The 25262-nt window shown below is 41.0% G+C and overlaps 1 protein-coding gene across 8 annotated transcripts in view; it reads left to right on the top strand.

The window, feature by feature from the left end:
* Positions 1 to 25262, top strand: part of LOC125447648 (sodium/calcium exchanger 3-like) — a 349017-nt gene that overhangs the window by 314529 nt on the left and 9226 nt on the right. For all 8 annotated transcript variants that reach the window (XM_048522235.2, XM_048522237.2, XM_048522234.2 and 5 more), the window contains 3 exons: positions 3383 to 3507; positions 16430 to 16529; positions 22538 to 22813. In XM_048522235.2, coding sequence (XP_048378192.1) covers positions 3383 to 3507; positions 16430 to 16529; positions 22538 to 22813 — 501 coding nt within the window. The remainder of the gene's footprint in view (positions 1 to 3382; positions 3508 to 16429; positions 16530 to 22537; positions 22814 to 25262) is intronic.

Here is a 25262-nt window from a genome sequence, read left to right as displayed (position 1 = left end):
GCAGCTGAGACTTTTTAGACTTCAGATAAGAGGAGTATCCTGTCACCAGCTTTCTGCTCTAGCAGAAATCACTGTTACTGACTTCCTGTCATCGTGTCGGCTGCATTTGAGAGTCCCTTGACCACATGAACACATAAAACAAAGGGTGCCAACTAAGAATGCTTTGATTCTTGCATCTCATCTCTATGTGAGCAATGGATGTGTATCACTTCCTCAGGACAGCTCTGGGAATCAGTCAGAGGCAGAAATGTGGCATATTGTTTTGTTGCCTACTTTCTGTGACCTTTTTGAATATGGAATTGGAGTTGCCCAAGGGAACAAAGATCAAGAAAATTTGGTAGTAAATCTTCTAACTGGCGCAGGTTATTTAGTGCTGGCATATTACTTTTTTTATTGGCGTAACGTGGAGCTCCCCAAACAGGGGTCATGACCCCAAATGGGGTCATAAACTGAAATTTTGGGGTCTCAAGCACTAAGGCAGCAATATCCACTGTGGGTTATAACAGCTGTGATCCTGATCTGATAGATCCCTACTGTCACAGCACTACCCACCCAGCTGTTAAAGTTCTCACTGAGGGGTCATGATATTTTTCAATCCTCAAAATGGAGTCACTGGGTAAGAGTTTGGGAAGCAGTAGCCGACACAATGACAGGAAGTCAGTAACAGTGATTTTATGCTTTAGAATACATTCATATCATTAAATTGAGTGATAGAGAAATAATTAATAAGCCACTGAGTGAGAATCATTGGGCTGCACTGCTAGGCATGTCCTTGTTTACCAGCTAAGCCAGGGTGTCTCTCTGTAACTGCCTGATGTGTGCTTTCAAGATGTGCGCCCATGATACTCCTGAGGTAGTCTAACAAAGGCATTATGCATCTGATGCATTGTTTTTACCCCCCTCCTTGTTTAAAGTTTTTGCAAAGATCTGTAGCTAGGGTTGTAGGTGAAGTTGTTGACTTGCTTGTTGATCTGGCTTGTTTTTAGACGTTTCGTTACCGTGCTGGGTGACGTCATCAGTGGAGCCTCCGATGAAGTGATGTTATTCTACTCTGCTTGGAATTTATACTATCTGTTCCGTTATGATGAGTACTATCATTTCTGATTTTGATCTGTGTGGGAATATATGAGGTCCAATTCTATATGTCCTTAATATCTGTACATTAAGACAATGAAGGCCATCAGTTTAACTGGGACAAAGTAACCATAGTAGCCCAAGCCAAACAGAGACACGCATGGGAATTCCTAAAGGCATGGTTCTCCACCCATACTTCAATCAATAAACATATAGAATTGGACCCAATATATAAACCCGTACAGACCAAAACCAGAAATGACATACTCACCATAACTCACCAGACAGTATAAATTCCAAGTGGAGTAGAACAACTTTGCTTCATCGGAGGCTCCACTGACGATGTCACCCAGCATGGGGACAAAACATCTGAACAAAAACAAGCCAGCTCAGTGAGCGAGTCAACAACCTCACCCCCTCCTTGTATTCTAGTTCCTGAAATATAAAGGCCAATGATTCATTAGCCTTCTTGATTATTTTCTCCAGCTGTGCAAGACATTTTAATTGTCTATGTACCCAGACTCCCAAGTCTCTGGGCCTCCATTATTTCTAGCATTTCACCATTTAGAAAATACCCTGTTCTCTCCTTTTTTGGTCCTAAGTGAATGATCTCCCGTTTGCCTACATTGAAATCCATTTGTCACAGTTTTGCCCATTCATGCAATTTATATCTATGCAATTTCATGTTTCCACCTACAGTGTGAATGATGTCAGATGTCTTTGTGTTTGAGTCAGCAAATGTGGAACATTACCCAGAATGAGTCACTATTTGTTTCATGGCATTTGGAATGAGTCTAATTTGTGGTAGGGTATGCAGCACAAACTAGTCATTGTGGTATGATATGTCAGTAAATAACTGTTGGATGATATTCCAACACAGCCTGCAGCAGTGATGCAGCACCAATGCATGATTCAAGCTCTTATATTTTATCAGAATAATCTGATTTTTTGGATTAACTCATATCAATTCAACAAATGACTATTTGAAATTAAATCAGCAATACACACAGACATGTATGAACTGAAGTTGAAGTGAGATAATGTCACTGATGATTAATTTCACTTGGACCTGCAGGTTAGATGTCTTTAGGGAACTAGGTTATGACAATCATTAGTCAAGAGCTTGTTGTTTAAAGGTGACAGCTAAAATTGAATTATTTGTTCAATTAACCTAGGAATGATTTTACTTTATGTAGAATTTCATCAACTGTCATACAATCTATGCTAAATCTATTCCTCGAGGCATACTTAATAAAACAAATCCACAAATCACCTAAATCAGTTTACTTGGACCATTAATTGTTACAAGTCCTATGAATGTAACCTTACATAAGTATGCTGTCTCTCATTTGATCAGAAAATGGCATTGACAAGTGCTGCAGAGCATATTAAAGTTCAAATGCTTTTGCCATTTTAATTAACCGAAGTTGAGGATGGAATTGAGTGGGCTGAACGAGGATCTACCTGTCTGCCCTTTTCCCCCATCCTCATTTCCAAGTATCAAGCCATGGACTTCCATTGCACTGCTCGACACTATAGACAAAGTACTGAAGTAGTTTGCCATTGCCTTCTGTAGGATGGCCGACCAGGACGCGCTCCCAGTCTTACCTTCTGTCATCAGGTGTATTGAAAAGATTTACAGGCTGATAATCAACCTGTTTGGCCATGTTATGAATGTCTCTTCCATAGCTAAAAGTCCTGATGTAGGACTGGCATCCAGAGTTTCTGGCTACCTACTATGCCACGAGATCTCCTAGGGTCAAACAATAAAGCTTCTTTGCTATCCAATTGCTTTTGGCTGGATAAATACCATATCTCAAACTGTATCTTAAAATCATGGATACAAATGCAAAAGGCCTCTCAGTAGTTAGTTCCCAGGAACAAAATGTTTAGATCTACATTTATCTCATTTTGACCTTGGAGATTGAGCTTTGGTAAGATCATGTGACTGGCTATTAGCAAGTGTTTTCAGTCCATTTATCTAGATGAGCTCACAGCAAAAGGCACCAATGATACCAAGTATACGTTCAAGAGCAATGTTTCCTTTAAATTTTCTGTATTGTGCACTGCCAGATTTTTTTTCAATGAGCAGTGACACAGAAGAAGGCCTTAGGCTGCTGTATAGCCATACAAACGCACAGATTAGTGGGAAAGTTGAGAGCATTCTGTGAAATTTCTCACTTTTTCTAAAAGGTCTTAGTGAAAATTTGTAGTTTAGGTCGTGGATGCAGTTGTTTGTTAGCTTGCTGAGCTGGTTGTTCTGTGGTGTGCAGGCAGGGTTTCTAACAATGCATTTCCTGATATGCAGATGAATCCAATGGGAAACTGACAGCAGAGGAAGAAGAAGCTCGGCGCATTGCAGAGATGGGGAAACCCATCTTGGGTGAACATTCCAAGTTGGAGGTCATCATTGAAGAGTCATATGAATTTAAGGTACCTTGTGAAGAACACTGTAGACAAATTATAATCTTTGCTTCTTCATTTCAGGTGGACTTCTTAACCATTTTAACATCTGTGGTAGTCCTCGATACTCAATCTTTTTGGCATCAAGTGGCACTCAGAGAAACAATTTTACTATGGTGTTTCAGTGGTTGGTTTTGATTTCTACTTTGGGCATTATCCAAACATTGTTTGCCTCCAATGTTGCCTACAATGAAGAAGCATGTCATGTTGGTAACAACATATAATTTTAGAAGCAACAAAATTCATTAGATGTCTTTCAGATTCTCGTAAGCTACCAGTCTGTGTTTTTACTATGTCCTTCATTCCTTTCTCTTCAAAACTACGTAAGTGCATTTTAAATCTGCTCAAATTGCCTGGTAACTATTGCATAAATTCATTTGATGGGTCAAAAATAGTCCACATGATTATAATTTTGACCTTGCTTTCTCATTTTAACCTACAGCTCCTGTGGAGTAAATAACTTTAAGACCATTGCAAGTTTAACATTTTTAATGGCTCCAATAATTTACTGCATGAAGGAATGATACTCCACATTTTTAAATATTCATTTTCAGGGTTACACAAATTGATTGGTTGTTATTGACAATAATCACATGTTTAAATGTGCACTCAAATCATTAATAAGACTTTAATTTTTGTGGCCAGTTTAATTGGCAATTAGTGTGCAAATGCAGAGCCTCACAAAACTCAGCAAAGGGTTTTGCATGAGATGTCGTTTTTGCAAAGCTAGCCATTATAATGTACAAATCATCTAACAGCTTGCGAATAGTTTGAAATCCTCTTCTTTGCCACAGTTTCTGGCTGATTTGCACATTAATAACTGGGAATATTATTCACACACTTACTTTTCCAGCAAATTTTGACCCAACGTGTTTCCTTTTCTACAGGCGAAATGACAGTTATGAGAAACCAGCTTAAAATGCCAGCACCTGGTATTTGAATATAATTACAATGTCTAATAACGCTCTGTCTCAAAGCAAAATTTATACATCTGATGCACTTGACTGTTTGAGCACCAAATTGAGCACCACAGAAAAATACCTTTGGGAGCAAAAGTACTTTAAATTGCAAACGGGTTGATATTCACCTAACGGTAAATGATTAAATCATGGGAATGCCATGTATTGATAAATACACATCTGAGAACACAATATATTTTATCTTAGTGAACAGTTGGCAGCCAGTCACAACATACTGTACCAATCAATCTCAACTTGTAAATCTGATATATGGATACAGAATTGGCTGGCCAACAGAAGACAGCGAGTGGTAGTAGAAGGAAAATATTCTGCTTGGAAGTCAGTGGTGAGTGGGGTTCCACAGGGCTCTGTCCTTGGGCCTCTACTGTTTGTAATTTTTATTAATGACTTGGATGAGGGGATTGAAGGATGGGTCAGCAAGTTTGCAGATGACACAAAGGTCGGAGGTGTCGTTGACAGTGTAGAGGGCTGTTGTAGGCTGCAGCGGGACATTGACAGGATGCAGAGATGGGCTGAGAGGTGGCAGATGGAGTTCAACCTGGATAAGTGCGAGGTGATGCATTTTGGAAGGTCGAATTTGAAAGCTGAGTACAGGATTAAGGATAGGATTCTTGGCAGTGTGGAGGAACAGAGGGATCTTGGTGTGCAGATACATAGATCCCTTAAAATGGCCACCCAAGTGGACAGGGTTGTTAAGAAAGCATATGGTGTTTTGGCTTTCATTAACAGGGGGATTGAGTTTAAGAGTCGTGAGATCTTGTTGCAGCTCTATAAAACTTTGGTTAGACCGCACTTGGAAGACTGCATCCAGTTCTGGTCGCCCTATTATAGGAAAGATGTGGATGCTTTGGAGAGGGTTCAGAGGAGGTTTACCAGGATGCTGCCTGGACTGGAGGGCTTATCTTATGAAGAGAGGTTGACTGAGCTCGGTCTCTTTTCATTGGAGAAAAGGAGGAGGAGAGGGGACCTAATTGAGGTATACAAGATAATGAGAGGCATAGATAGAGTTGATAGCCAGAGACTATTTCCCAGGGCAGAAATGGCTAGCACGAGGGGTCATAGTTTTAAGCTGGTTGGAGGAAAGTATAGAGGGGATGTCAGAGGTGGGTTCTTTACACAGAGAGTTGTGAGAGCATGGAATGCGTTGCCAGCAGCAGTTGTGGAAGCAAGGTCATTGGGGTAATTTAAGAGACTGCTGGACATGCATACGGTCACAGAAATTTGAGGGTGCATACATGAGGATCAATGGTCGACACAACATTGTGGGCTGAACGGCCTGTTCTGTGCTGTACTGTTCTATGTTGGAAACTTTAATATGAATGTTTGAATTGTACTAACAGTTGTGGATAGTGGCTTACCATTCAGTCAGAAGTTTACAATTTTTGAGGTAGTTATGTTTCAGGATGAGATGCATTACCCTTTGCGTACAACAGTTCAGGACCACCATGAAGACCAGTAGGCAAATATGCATGATTAATAGTGCACAGGATTAGTCTGAATAATACCTGTGCATGTTCCTGTGCTCAAACCTATAGGTGCATAGCAGCAGTGAACATTACCTGGGTACTGAAGGCATGCCAGTGTACCTCCCCATTCATTATCCTCAGCTTCCTTTCAGCAAGGTTCTAATTCTGCCTTGGAATGGTGGAGCTGCCAGCACCTGCCACCAACTTCGCACACTACACCATCCCTGCAATCCTTCCTCTTGTGTACCAGAAGCTTCCAGCCAGGATGCCAGAGCTTGCAGTCCTTGAGATGATTGGCCTGCACCAACACAGTTGCTTATGGATTTACTGTCCCTCCCTTTGCTGTATTGCTTCTTGCATACCTGAGGCATCACAAGATAGCAATCCGCCACAATGTACTTTGGCTTCATGACTTCTTGTGATCTTGTTGGAATGTGAAATTGTGAGAACTGTTGATTTGCTGGTTATGTGGGAATTGAAGACAGCGGATCATGATTCTCCATTCACTAGACTTGGGATTAATGAGATGCCCTCTCACTAGGCCAGAAAATCGAAGCTGCAATTCTGTTCTCTTCATTTAAATCTCCTCCCATTGAGTGTGTAACCCTTTCAAAATCAAAAGATTTACACAGTTGATTTGAAAAAGCACTAGAGTGATTCACTATTCATGTTGGACCTTTCCAGTGTCATCTGGCCCCATCACACATCAAATCACTCCATTTCTGTTCGTTCCTCACTGGTTTGCTGTCTCTTTTGGCCCTTGTCTCCCCATCATGCCCATTTCTGCCAAGCCTGTCAGTGTCACCAGCCATGTTCCCATTTTGTCCCTGATCCCTTCACCATTCCAGTCCCAATGCCCTTGTTGACCCTTTCCCTTCCCATAATTGAGGCTACACATGCCCTGACATTTCTACAAGACTCTATGCTCCCTGACTCTCAGCTTCTTAGTCCCAACCTACCACATCCAACAGCCCCTTATCACTGTGATAATGCTCAACTGCACAATATTCTTGATTTATCCACTGACAATGGGAGTCAGAGTAAACAATCCACTGGATGATAAGGAAGATACTTCTACAAAAGAAGATGGTTGTTGTTGTTTGAGGTCAATCATCTCAGACCCAAGACGTGATCACAGGTGTTTTTCAAGATAGATTTTTCTGAATAACCTGTTCAGAGTTATTGTTACACAGCTCTGGAAAAGCTGGGATTTGAACCCTAGCCCCCTGGCTCAGAAGTAGGGATACTACCACATTGCATTGAGAGTCCTGGCTCTTTTCAGGGTAGTGTCTTGGATCCAACCATTTTCAGCTGTGTTGGCTTTCAGAAGTGAAAATGTTTGCTGATAATTGCACAATGTCGAGTGCCATTTGTGATGCAACAGATACTGAGGCAGTCTATGTCCTTGTGTAACAAGACCTGGACAATATCCAGTTTTGGGCTGGAAAGTAGCAAATAACATTTGCATCATACAGGTGCCAGGAAATTACCATTCTCTACGAGTAAGAACCTAACCGTCACTCCTTGATGTTTAATGGAATTATCAATGCCAAATTTCCCACTATCAACATTCTGAAAGTTACCATTGATCAGGTGCTTAAGTGGACCAGTAATAAAAGTACATTGGCTATAACAGATCAGAAACTGGGAATTCTGAGGCATGTAGCTGAGTATCTCACCTCCAGTCTTCCCAATGCCTGTCCACCATCTACAAGACGCAAGTCAGAAGTGTGATGGGATACTCCCCATTTGCTCAGATGAGTACAGCTCCAACAACACTCAAGAAGCTTGACACCATCTATGACAAAGCAGCCGCTAGACTGATACCCCACTCACCAGCTTCAAAATTCACTCCCTGCACCACTGACACTGCAGCACCTCTGCAAGGCTCCTTTGACAACATCTTTCAAATATGCGACCTGTATCACCAATAATGACAGAGGCAGCAGTACATGGGAACACGATGATTCCTGCAAATTCCCTTCCAAGCCACAAACCATCTTGGCACTACATTTGCCATTCCTTCATTATTCTGGGTCAGACTCCTAGAACTCCCTTGCCTGAAAGCACTCTGGGTGTCCTTACACCTCAAGGACTTAAGTGGTTCAAGAAGGCTGCTCATCACCATCTTCTCAACTGTAAATTGGGATAGGCAATAAATTCTAGCCCAGATAGCAATGAACCATGAACAAGTTTGAAACGAATGCATGGTATTGCTGGAGGCATTCTGCAACACAAAGATTAGTTGTTACTGTGAAGAATCCATTCATTTCTCTCTTGCCAGGAAAGTTAGAGAGAGAGTTTTCAATTTTGAGATACCACTATTTGGAAGCGATCTTCAAAAGTTGAAGACACGGTAGAAAAATGCAGAAACCTCTTTTGTTTTACATCTAGCATCTCCTCATTATTCTGAATTGGAAAATCAGAGGTGAGACGTTATCTTAAACTCTGTTTATAAACAACACCATCCAAAGTGTACACCTGTCTTGTAGGCTGTAGATTCCAGAGTACATACAAATGTAGGAAACAGAAACAGGAGTAAGACTCTCTAGCTTGATCTGCCATTCAGTGAGATCACACTGATGGTTCTTTGGCCTCAACTCTGCATCCCAGCCTACCTCTAATAACCTTTGATTCCCTTGTTAGGCAAGAGTTTATCAACAGCTTTTTGTCCGCTGAACTCTGGGGAAGAATGTTCCAAAGACTTCTGACTCTGAGATAAAAAACACTTCCTCATCTCCTTATGATTCCCAGTTAATGGCACTGCTAAACAAGTCAAATCCTAGAATGAAATCTGGATTAATAGATCATTTTAAAAAAATTTAGTTTACGTAGCCATCAGTCATTGAAACACACTCACATGAGGCTACAGTTTCATTAACAACTGAATGCAAATTTAATATGTAAAAATAAAAGCAAAAAATATAAAATCAAGCTTTCTAGATATATGAACATACAAAATTGGGGTAAAAAATTTCAATGAGATCGCAGCTGATGAGTTTGTGTTTCAAATTCCACATTCCCATCTTCTGAGAACCATTAATTCCTTTGCTGAATGAAGATTTATCCATCCCTAAAATATATTCAATGGTATCGTGTCCATGAACTGCTGAGGCAAAGTTCCAAGGTCTCGCAACTCTGATAGAAAAAAAATTATCCCTACCTTTGTCCTGAAAGAAAGATCCCTAATTTAAAAATAGTGCCTCCTAGTTCTGGACTGACCTACATGAGGAAAAACCCTTTTCACATTCACCTCATCAAGATCATTCAGGATCTTATATACTTAAATCATTCCGCACTCATATAAACTCCAGTAATAACAAACCCAGTCTGTCCAATCTTTCCTCCTAAGTCAACCTGCTTATTCCAGGCATCAATATAGTAGATCTCCTCTGAACCCACTTCATACATTTACATCTTTTCTTAAGTAAGAAATCCAAAATGCACACAGTATTTGAGCTGTGGTTTCACCAATGTCCCCTATAATTGATACATAACATTGTTACTTTTATGTTCAGTTCTTCTCTTAATATTGAATAGCATTTCATTAGCCTTCTTGATAATGTGCTATACCTATGTACTAATATTTTGTGACTCATGCACCACAACACCTAAATCCCTCTGCATGTCAGAATTCTGCATACTTTTTCCAATCAAGTAATACTGTTTTTCCAATTCTTCCTGCCAGAGTGAACAACTTCACATTTTCCAACATTATGTGCCATCTGCCAGATTTTTGCCTGCTCAATGAACCTATTCATATTTGTCTACAATTTCTTTATGTCTTCTTCACAATACTACCTATCTTGGGGTTGTTTGTGAACTTAGCAACCATGACTTTGCTCTCCTCATAATGTAAATTGTAGAACATCGATGCTCCAAAACAGACCTCTGCAGGACTCCACTTGCCACATCCTGCCAATAAAACAAAGACCCTTTTATGCGTGTTCTCTGTTTTCTGACAGTCAGCCAATTTTTGACCATGCTAGTGTGTTATACTTCACCATGAGCTTTCATTTTCCACAATAACTTTGATGGGACACCTTAACGTGCCATACAAAAATCCAAATATAGTAAGTCTTATGGACTCCCATTTATCCAGAGGACATGTTACTCCTTAAAAGAACTCCAAAAAATAGAGTAAGCATAATTTCCCCTTGTCAAAACTATGCTGAATCTCCTTGATTAACTTGAATTTTTTAAATGTTCAGCTACAATTCCTGTAATGATACAGTCTAACACCTTCCCCACAGAACACTAAGCTATCTGGCCTACAAATTCCTGTTTTCTGTCTCCCTTCCTTCTTGAATGGAGAGGTTATGTTTGTTACGTACCAGCCTAATGGAACTTTTTCCTGGATCTAAAGAATATTGAAACATGAGCACCAGTGCAAGTACTACCTCATTAGGAATCTCTTTTATGACCCTAGGATGATGTTCATCTAGATCCAGAGACTTGTCAGCCTGCAGCTCCATCAGTTTGTTTATGTCACTTTTCTTGTGATTGTCATTGATTTAATTTAATTCCTGTCCTTTCAATATCAGAATTACAGTATTCCTGAAATGTTTTTTGTATTTTCTATAGTGAGACAAAATACATTTCATCTGCCATTTATTTATTAGCTTCCCATTCTTCCTCACTCGAGGAGCACCATTCTTTTAGTTTTTAAATACTTATAGAAATTCTTTCTATTCAGTTTTACATTTCAATCTAGTTTTGCCTCATACTCTAATTCCTTCCTCCTGATTAACCTTTTAGTTATTCTCTATGTATGACAATCATCTGACCTATCACTTATTTTTGTGTAGTTATATGCTTTGTGCTGAGGTTTGATGATTCCCCTGACTTCTTTAGTTAATCACAAATGGTGGATCTTCCCTTTACAATCTTTGAGAATATACTCATTCTGAATATTCTGAAATATCTGTTAATAAGGAACACACTCAGTGTAGGTAGACTTTACCTGAGTGATACAGAGGCTGAATTAGTAGATATTCAAATTTGGAGTGGGAATTCTATGCAGGAGGGAAAGAGTAATATTTACTGAAGAAATAAGGTCTCCAGACTGAGAGATGTGCTGGTGGGGGTAAAATACACAAGGCAAAATTCATAACATCACGAACCACACTGTGACAGGGAAAGCAAGTGATTGGTGATGAGAATTGCTGAGTATTTTTAGTCTTTAAAGTAAAAGTAAGATCTTCAGTTGTGTTTCGGTCTGTAGTTTTTGTTTCCCCCTTCGTTAAAAATAGCTTGTTGAGTATAAGATCGATACTGGTTTAAAAAATTATAATAAAATGTAAAGGTGGTGTATTCTTCAAGTGTGAAGAGCAAGGATACATGAGTAAATAATTAATAAATTAAATTAAATGGTAGGATGGCTGATGTTTTGCGGTTGCACCATTTAGGGCAAACATCCTAACTAAGTGTTTGCAGCTTGATGAACGATGGATCTGAGCAGAAGAGCTGGGGTCTAAGCTGCAGATACTGCGCCACATTAGGGACGGTGCAAGTTACTTAGACACTTTGCTCCAGGAGGCGATCACACCCTCACATTAGGTAATTAAAATTTAGTTTGTGATCTAGGTCAGGAAGGACTGATAGATAAGGCAGATATGGGAACCCAGGGAGAGCACTTGGGGAATCTCAATCCCTGAAACCGCCCAACAGCTATGAGGTTCATGTAAACTGTGTGAATGAAAGTGGGGACTACAGGGAGGATCAGCAAAATAACCGCAGCAACATGGTATAGGAAACCTTTCAAATGGGTAGGAAATAGGAACATAACAGTAGTAGGAGACTGTATAATTAGAGGGATACTTCTCTTCACAACTGTAAATGTGGATCCTGAAGACTGTGTTGCCTACCTCGTGCTAGGGTTAGGGATATCTGTTCGGGGTTGGAGAGGAACTTGGAATGGAAGGGAATGGATCCAGTTGTCATCATTGTCATGTTGTGTATCAATGACATTGATTGGACTAGAAATGAAGCTCTTCTGAGAGAATCTGAATAGTTAAGAAATAAAAAGAAGAATCCCCAACGTAATAATCTCGGAATTACCTGAACCATAGAGTAAATGGATTCTTAGGGTCAGAATTAATCTCCACTTGAGAGACAAGGATTAATCAAGGAATGTCAGCATGGCTTTGTTGGGGAAGAACATGTCTAATAGATGTGATATTTTCAAGGAGGTAATTGATGCTTAGATGAGGGAATGCAGTTGGTGTAGTCTAAAAAGACTTTAGTAAAGCTTTTGACACTGATTTAGCACAGAAGACTGGTCAAGTAAACATGAGCTTGTGGGATGCAGGGCAATTTGGCAATATATCAAATTTGCTTTTTGAAGGAATTTATATCATTCATTTGAGGGCTTCCTTACTTCCAGTGACTTATTCTGAAGCTCTAATCCTCTCTGAGTCATCAAGTGCTAACTGCCCGTGGCTGCTTATTATCTGGTGACCTCTGAACTTTCTTCATGCTGTTCCAATTTTTTCCCAATCCTGTAATTAATTGTAATTCCTCGACAGCCAGGTGTGCTTACTCCATGTCAATGAACTGTTGATTAATATAGCTGTATGTAGCTTTTAATTTGTTATTATTCAAGTTACAGCAGGTCAGCAGGCAAGATTTTGTTTAAACAGATTAAAGATTAGTTTATTATAAATTACTACTTGGTTTCATTAGCGATAAAGAAATTAAACTATTAACAAGAAAGTGCAAGATTGAAACAATTGCAGATAAGATTAAGTATATGAGTATCTGTGATATACCATTGGGCTTGTTGCTTATGTTCCTTGTTACTGTAGCAAAGAGGCTCACAGTTGAAGTTAGATGTAGGAGCTGCATAGCTGCAGTGGGTTCTAAGTCAAGAATTGATATTTTCTTGTACATGTGAATCAGCAGGATACCAGATTTCATGACAATGATCTTTGTTTTCATTAGTGTTGAAATGACAGAACTTTCATACTTCCCTGAATTTCCTTCCGCACAACAGTTGTTTGGCGGATGTGTTGGAGGATGATGCATTGGATCCAGAGGTTGGTGGGGTGGTACTTGAGGGCGAGGAGGATTCTGTTTTGGTTGTTATTGCGGGTAGGGGGTGTGAGGGATGACTTGCGGGAAATGCGAGAGACCTGGTCGAGGGCATCTTCGACCACGGCGGAGGGGAGTTGCAGTCCTTGAAAAACGAGGACATCTGGGATGTCTCGGAGTGGAATGCCTCTTCTCGGGAGCAAATGCGGCGGAGGTGAAGGAATTGCGAATAGGGGATGGCCTTTTTACAGGAAGGTGGGTGAGTGGAGGTGTATTCTAGGTAGCTACAGCAAGAATGCCATCCCCAATTCCCATGCCTCCACCGCATCTGCTTCTGAGAAGTGGCATTCCACTCCCAGACATCCCAGATGTCCTTGTTAACTCAGATGTCTTCATTTTTCATGGACCGCAACTCCCCCTCTACAGTGGTGGAAAATGCCCTCGACCGTCTCTCTCGCATTTCCCGCAAATCATCCCTCACACTCCCTACCGGCAATAACAACCAAAACAGAATCCCCCTCGCCCTCACGTACCACCCCATCAACCTCCGGATCCAATGCATCATCCTCCAACACTTCCGCCATCTGCAATCTGACCCCACTACCAAAAACATTTTTCCCTCCCCACCCTTACATACTTTCTGGAGGGACCACTCTCTCCATGACTCCCTTGTCCGCTCCACATTCCCCTGCAGCCCCAGCACCTTTCCCTGCAACCGAAGCAAGTGCATCTACACCTCCTCCCTCACCCTCCATCCCAGGCCCTAAGAAGATCTTCAATATCAAACAGATGTTCACCTGCACATCTGCTAACGTGGTATACTGTATCTGCTGTTCCCGTTGTGGCCTCTTCTACATCAGGGAAACCAAGCGGAGGCCAACCTGGGCCACAACGATGCCACCTGAAGGTTGGAGGAACAGCACCTCATATTTCACTAGGGAACCCTGCGGCCCAATAGTATCAATGTGCACTTCACAAGCTTTAAAATCTCCCCTCCACTAACTGCATCTCAAAACCAGCCCAGCTTGTCCCTGCCTTCCTAACCTGTCCTTCCTGCTATCCCCTCCTCCCACCTCAAGCCCCACCCCCATCTCCTATCCACTAACTTCATCCTGCCTCCTTGAACTGTCTGTCCTCCCTGGACCGACCTATCCCCTCCCTAACTCCCCGCCTACATTCACCATTGCTGGCTTCAACCCTGCTTCTTGGACCTGTCTGTCTCCTCTCCACCTATCTTCTCCTTTATCCACCTTCTATCCACCTCCCTCTCTCTCCCTATTTATTTCAGAATCCCCTTCCCCTCCCCTATTTTCTGAAGAAGGGTCTCGACCCGAAATGTCAGCTTTCCCGTTCCTCTGATGCTGCTTGGCCTGCTGTGATCATCCAGCTCGACACCTTGTTATCTCAGATTTTCCAGCATCGGCAGTTCCCATCATCTCTGTTTTTAATGAGATTTCTTTTCACAGTTCAAAGATCAAACATGGTGGCATGTTAATTTTGAGAAATCAAAGATTCCACAAAACAAATGTTAATTTTGCTGATTCCTTTTCAAATATTTCCTCCCATATGTTGATCTCTGAAGCTTGAAATCTCACACTTCCATTATCTTTGCAAACTCCTGGTAATTCAAGAGTCTTGATATGATATAAGAACATAGGAAAGAGGAGCAGAAGGCAATGCAGCACCTCAACCTTGTTGACTGCCCAAAAGATCATGGCTCATCTGCCACAGGTCACAGAATCATAGAATCCCTAAAGTGTAGAAACAGGTCCTTTGGCCCAACAAGTCCACACTGATCCACAGAGCATCCCACCCAGACCCATCCACCTAATCTACACATCCTTGAACACTATGGGCAATTTAGCACGGCCAATCCACCTAACCTGCACATCTTTGGACAGTGGGAGGAAACTGGAGCACCCAGAGGAAACCTGTGCAGATGTGGGGAGAATGTGCAAACTCCACACAGGCAATGGCCTGAGAGTGGAATCGAGCCCAGGTCCCTGGTACTGTGAGGCAGCAGTGCTAACTACTGAGCCACTGTATCACCCCCTCAACACCTCTTTTGTACCAGGTCCACATAGCCCACAGCTCCTTGATATTTCAAATATCTCTCTAGCTCTTCTTCAAATACTTTCAGTGATCTAGTTTCCAAAATTTTCTAGGTGGAGAACTCAAGACATTTACTACCCTGAGTGAAGAAATTCCTTTGAAGCACGATTAGTAAGTTTGCAGGTGACACCAGAACTGATGGTATAGAAGACAGTGAAAAAGGTTATCAAAGGGTATAAAGGGATTTTGATTAAATGGGTCATTGGACCAAGGAATGGCAGATTGAGTTTGATTTAGATAATTGCGTGGTGTTTCATTTTAGTAATATGAACAAGGGCAGGACTTATACCGTTAATGATAGGGCCTTGGGGGATTGTCAAATAGAGAGACCTAGGGGTTCAGGTACATAGTTCTTTGAAAGTTGCATCACAGGTAGGCAGGGTGGTAAAGAAGGCATTTGATACACTTGCCTTCATCGCTCAGACCACTGAGTATAGGAGTTGGGACGTTATGTTGTGGTTGTACAGGACATTGGTGAGGCCAATTTTGGAGTAATGTGTACAGTCAGGTCTCCCTGCTACAGGAAGGACATTACAAAATTGGAGAGGATTCAGAAAAGGTTTACAAAGATGTTGCTGGTACTGGAGCTTTTGTGTTATTAGGAGAGGCTGGATAAGCTGGGACTTTTTTCAATAGAGTGTAGGAGGTTGATGGGTGACCTTATAGAGATTTATAAAATCATGAGGGGCATAGATAAGGTGGATAGCAAAAGTCTTTTTCCTAGAGTAGGGGAGTTCAAAACTAGAACCCATAATTTTGAGGTGAAAGGAAAAAGATTTAAAGGGGACCTGATGGGAACTTTTACATAGAGAGGGTGACATGAACTGCCAGTGAGAGTGGCAGATGCAGGTGCAGTTACAACATTTATAAAAACATTTGGGTAGGTACATGGATGGGAAAGGTTTAGGGGGCGATGGTTCAAACAGAAGCAAATGGGATTAATTTAGTTTGGGAGACCCGGTCTGAATGGACGAGTTGGACCAAAAGGTCTGTTTCCATGCTGTACGGCTCTATGATTCTATGGGTTTATGAATGAGTGTCCGTTATCCTATATCTACGTCCCCTAGTTCAAGACTCCCCTATGAGCAGAAACATCTTCAATATCTAATATGTTTAGGCACGTCTATAGATTGAGGTGATTTAAAGCAGCTTTTTTTTTTAGCTTGTGTCCAGCTTGATCTAGACTGCTTCTTTTTTAACAAGTATATATACATTTCATGACATTTTTAGTTAGCAAAGCATTCACTCTCATGTTACTGTGACATCTGAATGTTCTGATAAATCTAATTCTGTAATTGGCAGAGTACTGTGGATAAGCTGATCAAGAAGACAAACCTGGCACTGGTTATTGGTACGCACTCATGGTGGGAGCAGTTTATGGAGGCCATTACAGTCAGTGCTGGTGAGATGATATTTTAATTTCTGTCTTTCATAGTGTTAGAGAAGAGTTGTGCATGATAAATTGTTAACTAACCATGAACTTAATATGGCAAATCATTCCAGCCACATGGAAATATTTGACATCATACATGTAAATATGTGATGTTTACCACCACTTTAATCCAATAATTTAAAGTACTCACAGCAATCAAGCATTATTACACTCTGCTTAGTGTGATATTATTTTCCCAACAAAAATACATAATACACTTGCATATGATGTGCAAATGTGAACATTGCTAAGCCTTTCTGTATGTTTTGCCTTTATGACACACTTTAAAATCTGCTTCTTTGATTTGCAATATTTACTGTAAATCTACAGACTTTGTCAATTACTTTGACTACACATCTTCGCATCCTGTTGCATATAAGGACTCTTCCATTCTCCCTGCTTCCCCTTAACTGCATCTGTTCTAATGCCACTGTCTTCCACACGAGGACTTTCAACAGGCCTTATTCTTCACCAAACAAGCTTCACCCTCCCCCACTCAAAGCGTAGTTGGCCCTCAACCGTGTCCACTCCATTTCCTGCCTTCTGCTATCACCACACAAGCTGCAGCCCAGAACCACGGCAATGTTCTCTTATGTCTTCATCTTCTAACTCATCGGTTTCCATGTTCAATAAATGATCCTCCGCCAATTCCAAATTGAAGCTACTATCAAACATGACCCCCACCAGCCCCAGCATTTAAAGGATATATTCTGTCCTCAAAACCACGGTCTATTCTTCAGTTACTACTAATACACTCACTTCTTTCTCCTACTTTATTACTTTCTTCACTTTGTTTCTCTATTTTCACTTATAGCCAGTGTTGGATCTGGCCTTCTATGTTTCTGGGTAGAAACCTGGGACTGGAAGTAACTTGGTTGCTGTTTGACTGAGCCAAAAAAATAGTACGAGCTCAAATATGAAGCTGAGGAGAAACAAAGAATGTACTGATGCGTGGTATGGGTTGGGCATAGATGGAAAAGTCCCACTAGACATATAGGATAGAATATAGGGTTTAGAATTGAAAGTCAAGGGCAGATGGAACTTAACCAGGGACTTCAAACTGTGGTCACAAGTTCCAAGGCAGCAATGGCTGTCACATGGTAACAACTCTAAATTCCCTTGATTTCTTGCTGTTAGTGTGTATTGTCTAACAGCAGATTGAGACATGGTTGCTGCAAAATGCCTGTGAAAGTGCAGGTCTTTATTTAAACGATTTCCACCACACTGAACATTGTTCATATCATGCTGAGGAGCTGAATAGCGCTCTGCAGATCCATCAAGCAGCCAAGGATAAAGACCACTCCTTTACCTCCACAATCAGCAGCTAAAGCTACGCCTCATAGAGCATTCTGAGGCATTAAAATGACATCACACAGGGAAATATTTTGGGAAGCGCTGCACTATGGTGTGCAAGGCCACACAGTATATCTAAGATCCCAAAATCCTTAAATACGCAGCTGAGTAGTGCTCCAAGTAGGAGTCATTGCTTTGTGATAGGGTATGTTTTCATCTCCATGAGCCTTGTAACTCTGAGAATAAGGTCAAATGCAGAGTGAGAGAGTGAGAACGATTTAAGATGACATAATAATGAGGATGTTGATGTCTGCAAATAGGCCTATCACCAACAAGAACTTTCTCTCCCAACTCAGCACTTGATTGGAAAAATGGGTCATGTGCACTCGATGTAAGGTCAGGAATTTCCTTACTGCTGATCTCACATGATTCTCCCAACTTTCTTGCCATTGTCCATGTCATTTTGCCCTGTGATTTTTTTTCCCCGAGTACTGTAATTCTTCTTCCTTAATAAAGTCAAAATGAGAATCTGAAAGTTCAATGTAATAAGCTGAACTTCATGCTTAAGTGTGCATCTGGAATAAGCTTACCTGTGCCATTAAGAACATTGTGAAATGTGACTTCTGCTCAGCAGTCAAGTTCTATGGTTTTAGTTAATGTGACTTGGAGTTCCAGCTTTTTGCTAATTTTCTACTTCTAACAAACCTGATTCATATAATCCACCCTAAGGCGTAGAGTGATTATTTAACAGTTACCTGAACCTTAAGAGGATATAAAAATATTTACATCACCCCCTCTGATCAAATTGCAGTAGCCACCCTGGGAAATACTGATTTATCTAGGTATAAGGTCACAATGCAGTTGCCAGGAAATGAGGGATCACAAGCACATCAGAAGCATAGAAAATAGGAGCAGGAATAAGGCATTTGACCCTTTGAGCCTGCTTCGCCATTAACTATATCATTGTTGTCAACCAACACCTGTTCCTGCTTCCTCCCTCCTCCTAATACTCTTTGAACTTTTTAGTGCAAAGAACTATATCTAATTCCACAAATTGGCCTCAATTGCTTGCTGTGACAGAGAGTTCCATAGGCTCACTATTCTCTGGAAGAAGACATTTTTCCTCATCTCAGTCCTAAATAACCTATCCCATATCCTTAAAATGTGACCCCGGTTCTAAATTCCACAGTCATTGGGAACATCCTTCATACATACTCCGTCTAGTCCTGTTAGATTTTTAAATACGTTTTCTATGAGATTCCCTATTCATTTTTCTAAGTTCCTTTGAATATAGCCCTAGCTAGTCCAGTTTATCTTCATACATGTCCTACCATTCCAGGAATCAGCTTGATTAACCCATAGCCAGATCTTTCTTCCTCAGATAAGGAGGCCAAAGCTTGCATACAATAAGATGTGTAGATGATAGAAAAATAGGTGGGAATGCAGGCAGTGATATAGGGAGAGGCTGAATAGGCTGGGGCATTTTTCCTGGAGCATCAGAGGCTGAGGGGGCGACCCAGTAGAGGTTTATAAACTCACAAGGAACATGGATAGAGTGAATAGCCAAAGTCTTTTTCCTAGAGTGGGGAGTCCAAAAACTAGAGGTCATAGGTTTAAGGCAAGAGGGAAAGACTTAAAAAGGACCTGAGGGATAACTTTTTCACACAGAGGGTGGTACGTTATGGAATGAGCTGCCAGAGGAAATGGTGGAGGTGGGTACAAATACAACATTTAAAAGGCACCTGGATGGGCACATGAAAAGGAAAGGGTTGGAGGGATATAGGCCAAATGCTGGCAAATGGAACTAGGTCAGATTGGGATGTTTGGTCAGTGCAGCTGTATGACTCTATGATGAGGAGATAAAGATACGGATATTGACAGGCTCGGAGAATGGGCCAGATGGAGTTAATGTGAATAAGTTTGAGGTTGTCCATTTTGGCCCTGAAAATAAAGGGGCAAATTATTATTTAAATGGGAAGCAGATTCAAAATGCACTAGTGCAGAGGGATCTGGGCATCTTTGTGCATGAATTGTAGAAAGTATATATACAGGTGCAGCATATAGTAAGAAAGGCAAATGGAACCTTGGCATTTATTTCAAAATTAAAGGAGTGTTGTTCCAATTGTATAAGGTATTGGTGAGACCACACCTGAAATATTATGACCAGTTTTGGTCTCCTTACTTGAGGAAGGAAGTGGTGGCACTGGAAGCAGTTTAGAGGAGGTTCACCAGTTTGATTCCAGGGATAAAAGAGCTGTCGTACGAGGAGCAGTTGAATAGCCTGGGCTTGTACTCACTGGAGTTCAGAAGAATGAGGGAGGATCTGATTGAGGTATGTAAAATGCTAATGGAGATTGATAAGTGGATGTTGAATAGATGTTCATCCTTGTGAGACTGTCTCAAAGAAGAGATCATGGATATAGAATGAGAGAAGGTAAGTTCAAAACTAAGATGAGGAGAAACTACTTCTCTAAGAAGGTTGAGAATTTGTGGAACTTACTGCCCCACAATGCAGTGGAGGCAGAATCAATCAACAGATTCAAGAATGAAATAGATATGTTTCTTATGAAAAGCAAGATAAAAAGGAGCAGGCAGGAAAGTGGTGATAGGACCCAGACAAGCTCAGCCACAATCATGTTAAAAGGCAGAGTGGGCTTGAAGGACTAAATTGCCTACTCCTGCTCCTAATTCCTATGTCCTGTAATCCAGGTGTGGTCTCATCAAGGCCCTTTTACAAATGCAGCAATAAATTCCTACTCCTATATTCAAATCCTCCAGCTATGAAGTCCAACATAACATGTGTCTTCTTCACTACCTGCTTGCTTACTTTCAGCAACTGGTGTATAAAGACCTCATTTATTGTTGAACCTCCCCATCTCCCAAGATATCAACATTCAGGTAAGTAAACTGCCTTCCTTGTTTTGTGATAAAGTGGATAATTTTACATTTATCCACCTTATACTTAACCCACTGTGCATTTGCACACTCACTCAGCTTATCCAAAACACACTCAAGTATCTTTGTATCTTCCTCACGGTTCACTTCCCACCCAGTTTTGTGTTGCCTGCAAACTTGGAGCTATTACATCTAAATCATTTATATTTTGAATAGCTGGAATCCATGCGCTGATCCCTGTGGTACTCCACTAGTCACTTCTTGCAACTCTGAAAAAGAACTGCTAACTCTTGCTGTTATTTCCAGTTTATCAGCCAGTTCTCTGTCTATGTCAGCACACTACTTCAATCCGCTGGGCTTTAAGTTTACATGCCTATCTCTTATGACATACCTTATCGAAAGCCTTCTGAAAGCCCAAGTAAAACACATCTACTGGCTAACCTTTATCAGCTCTACTAATTTCATCCTTGAAAAATTCCAGTAGATTTGTTAAGCATGATTTCCCTTTTGCAAATTCACTCTGACTCTTTCCAAATACTCTGCTGTTAAATTTTTCATAATGCATTTTCCTCTACAATATCAGGCTAATGTGTCTATAATTCCCTGCTTTCACTTTTCTCCTTTTTTTTAAATAGTGGAGTTACATTAGCTACCCTCCAATTTATAGTAACTATTCCAGGTTCTATAAAAGCTCGAAAGATGACCACCAATGGAAACGCTATTTCAAGGGCCACTTCCCTAAGTACCCAAGAGTGTAAATTATTGGGCCATAGAGATGTGTTGCCCTTTAACCCCATCAATTTTCCAATAACATTTCCTAACTGTTACAGATTTCCTTCAGTTCCTCCCATTCACTAGACACAATATTGTCCAACATTTTTGGAATGAACTTGAGAAAACTGTTTGGTAGCTGTAGACCAGCAACTGCAGAGAAATTAAATCAGGAACATACACAGGCAGAATTGGAAGTATGGAGAGATTTCTGAGAGCTTTAGGGTTGGATGAAGTTAGAGAGAAAGGAAAGGGTTTGCAATGGGAACTGAAGACACAGTTGGATGAAGTGAAAGCCACGGTCAGAAAGGAATAGGATGAGATAGAAACCTGAAGTTAAAGCTTCAACAGTGTAGGATCTTGCAACTGGGAAGGGGAAAAATCCAGGTATAAAGGTGGGTGGTGAGAAAGCTGGGATGGGGGGGTGGTAATATTCTTGACCATTACCTTCTTGGAGGCGAAAGCTGGACGTGACTATATTCTAGGAATTGAGAAATGGGACTGTGACTGGTGAGGCTGGCACAGCCAGTTTTGTTGAAGCATGACTACTAATTATAATTTCTTACATATTATACAGTCATACTAAATCTCTTCTGAACCCTCTCCAACTTTAAAATTTCCTTCTTATAACTGGGCAACCAGAACTAGATACAGTATTCCAGAAGAGGCCTCACCAATGTCCTGTACAACCTCAACATGACTTCCCAATGGCTATAGTGAAAGGACTGAGCAATGAAGGCAAGCATGCCAAACGCCTTTTTAACCACCTTGTCTATATGTGATGCAAACATCAAAGAATTATGTACCTGCGCCCCATGTCCCTCTGTTCTACCACACTACCCAATGCCCTACCATTAACTTTATAAGGCCTACGCTTGTTTTCTTTCACATTTTGCCCCATCAAGGTTACTACAAGCAGAATTCAAAAATTCAAAGCTTTATTCTTTTGAAAGATGGGAACAAATGTTATATCACCTGACACTAGTCGCCACTCTGATATGAGTTTATTCATTTTTCAGGTGATGGTGAGGATGAAGATGATACACGGGATGAGAAGCTGCCTTCTTGCTTTGATTATGTCATGCATTTTTTGACGGTTTTCTGGAAAGTTCTCTTTGCCTTTGTTCCTCCCACTGAGTACTGGAATGGTTGGGCCTGTTTTATCGTCTGCATGACTGTGATTGGTTTACTCACAGCTTTCATCAATGATCTGGCTTCACATTTTGGCTGCACAGTGGGGCTGAAAGATTCCGTGACTGCTGTGGTCTTTGTGGCACTTGGCACCTCTGTACCAGGTAATTAACAGAATGGCGACAGGAATAAACATAGCTAATAAACAGTGTAATGTGTGCTGTCTGGCACAATTGATCAATGGATAGAAATTCACCTTGTAAAATGTAAACCATTATACGTAGAGTCATAGAGATGCACAGCACAGAAAGAGACCCCTTGCTACAACTGACCAGATATCCTATATTAATCTAGTCCCATTTGCCAACATTTGGTCCAAATCCCTCTAAGCCCTTCATACGCCTTTTAACCATCCAGATGCCTTTTAAATGTTGTAAATGCACCAGCCTCCATCATCTCTTCTGATTCCTCATTCCATACACACACCATTCTCTGTATGAAAATGTCCCTAAGGATCCTTTCCCTCTCAAATCTTTTCCCTCTCATCTTAAACGTATGCCCTCTCGTTTTGGACTCCCCTACCCTGGGAAAAAGATCTTAGCTATTCACCCTATCCATGCCCCTCACGATTTCATAAACCTCCAAAAGGTCCCCTCAGCCTCCATCACTCCAGGGAAAATAGTCCAGGCTGTTCAGCCTCTCTCTATAGCTCAAACGCTCCAAACCTGGTAATATCCTTGAAATCTTTTCTGACTTCTTTCAGGTTTCACAACGTCTTTCCTATAGTAGGGAGATCAGAATTGAATACAGTATTCCAAAAGTGGCCTACCAATGTCCTGTACAGCCGCAACATGACCTCCCAACTCCTATACTCGATGCACTGACCATTAATGGTAAGTGTAGCAAACACCTTCTTCGCTACCCTATCCTCCTGGGACTTCAGTTTCAATGAACTATGAATCTGCACCCCAAGGACTCTTTGTTTGGCAGCTGTCCTCAGGGCCTTACCATTAACTGTTTAAGTCTTGCCCTGTTTGCCTTACTGAAATGCAATACCTCATTTATCTAAACTCCATCTGCCACTCCTTAGCCGACTGACCCATCTGTTCAAGGTCCCATTGTACTCTGAGATAACCTTCTTCACTTTCCACTACATCATCCATTTTGATACCAGTTGCAAACTTACCAGCCATGCCTCCCATATTCACATCCAAATCATTTATATAAAAATGACAAAAGCCATAAACCCAGCATCAATCCTTGTGGCACACCGCTGGTCACAGACCTCCAGTCCTAAAAGCAACCCTCCACTGACATCCTGTCTCCTACCTTCAAGCTAATTTTGAATCCAAATGGATAGCTGTCCCTGTATTCCATGTGATCTAACCTTGCTAACCAGGCTATCATGCGGAACAATGTCGAACAATACACAATAATTGATACTGTGGAGTACTATATGTAACCAGTGCGTTATTAAGCATCTTGTTCAAGCTGAATTACACTAAAGTGTTTATTTTTCTTCCTTAATATTTCAAGAGAAATGGGCATCACTGGAAAGGCCAGTAGTTATTGCCCATCCTCAAATGCCCTTGACCTGGTTTACGTGAGCTGATTTCAGAGGGCAGTAAAGAATTAATCAGATTGCAGTGAATCTGGAGTCACATGTAGATTGGGTTGGGTAAGGACAGTGGATTTCCTTCCTAATGGACATTAATGATCCTAAACAGTTTTATGACTACTGATTACAGTTGATTTTGGCCACTATTCCTGAGAATTAGAAAATCTGAAAATTAGAAATAATTGAGCTGACCTACATGCGACACCAGAACCACAGTGATATGGTTGACTCTTAACTGCTACTAGGCATCCAAGGGTAGGTAATAAATGCTGGCCTAACCAGTGATAATCACATCTTGTGACAGAATAAAAATAAAAACTTTTCTTCTTTTACAAGTCACTGTAAATTGGTAGTTGACTCTTCTGCCACTGAAATAGTTTCTCTCCATAAACTTGTCTGGTGCCCTCATGATTTTGAACACCCCGATCAAATCTTCCCTTCTCCAATATCAGATTTTCTAATCTATCCAAATTGCTCAAGCTCCTTATCCCTGGAGCCACTCTCATTACTCTTAAATGCACCCAGTGTAATGCCTTCATGTCTTTCCTAATGTGTGGATTCCAGAAAAGGACACAATACTCCAGTTTAGGCCAAATCTTTTGATATTAAGGTTTATCACACCTTCCTTGCCTTTGTACATTATGTTCCAGTTTATAAAACTTAGGATTCTGTGTTCTTTCTTAGTCATTTCCTCAACCTAACCTGATGATTTGCACAGGTATCTCTGTTCCTATTTTGTTTCGTCTCTCCATGTTCTTCCTACCGAAATGAATCATCTGACACTGTTTCTGTCTTACATTCTGCCTGTCACTTGTCTGCACATTCTACCAGTCTTTGTCCTCCTATAGTTTCTAACTATGCTTCCCACAGTTCACAATGTCTTTCAAGTTTTGTGTCACTTGCAAATATAGATTTTCTGCCCTGTATACCCAAGTCTTTGTCATCACTACAGGGAACAGCACACTCTGTACAGCGCATTACTCTACCACACTGTG

Source organism: Stegostoma tigrinum, chromosome 39 (genome assembly GCF_030684315.1).
Source record: "Stegostoma tigrinum isolate sSteTig4 chromosome 39, sSteTig4.hap1, whole genome shotgun sequence".
Classification (NCBI taxonomy): Eukaryota; Metazoa; Chordata; class Chondrichthyes; order Orectolobiformes; family Stegostomatidae; genus Stegostoma; species Stegostoma tigrinum.
This window is presented reverse-complemented; position numbering and strand designations above follow the sequence as displayed.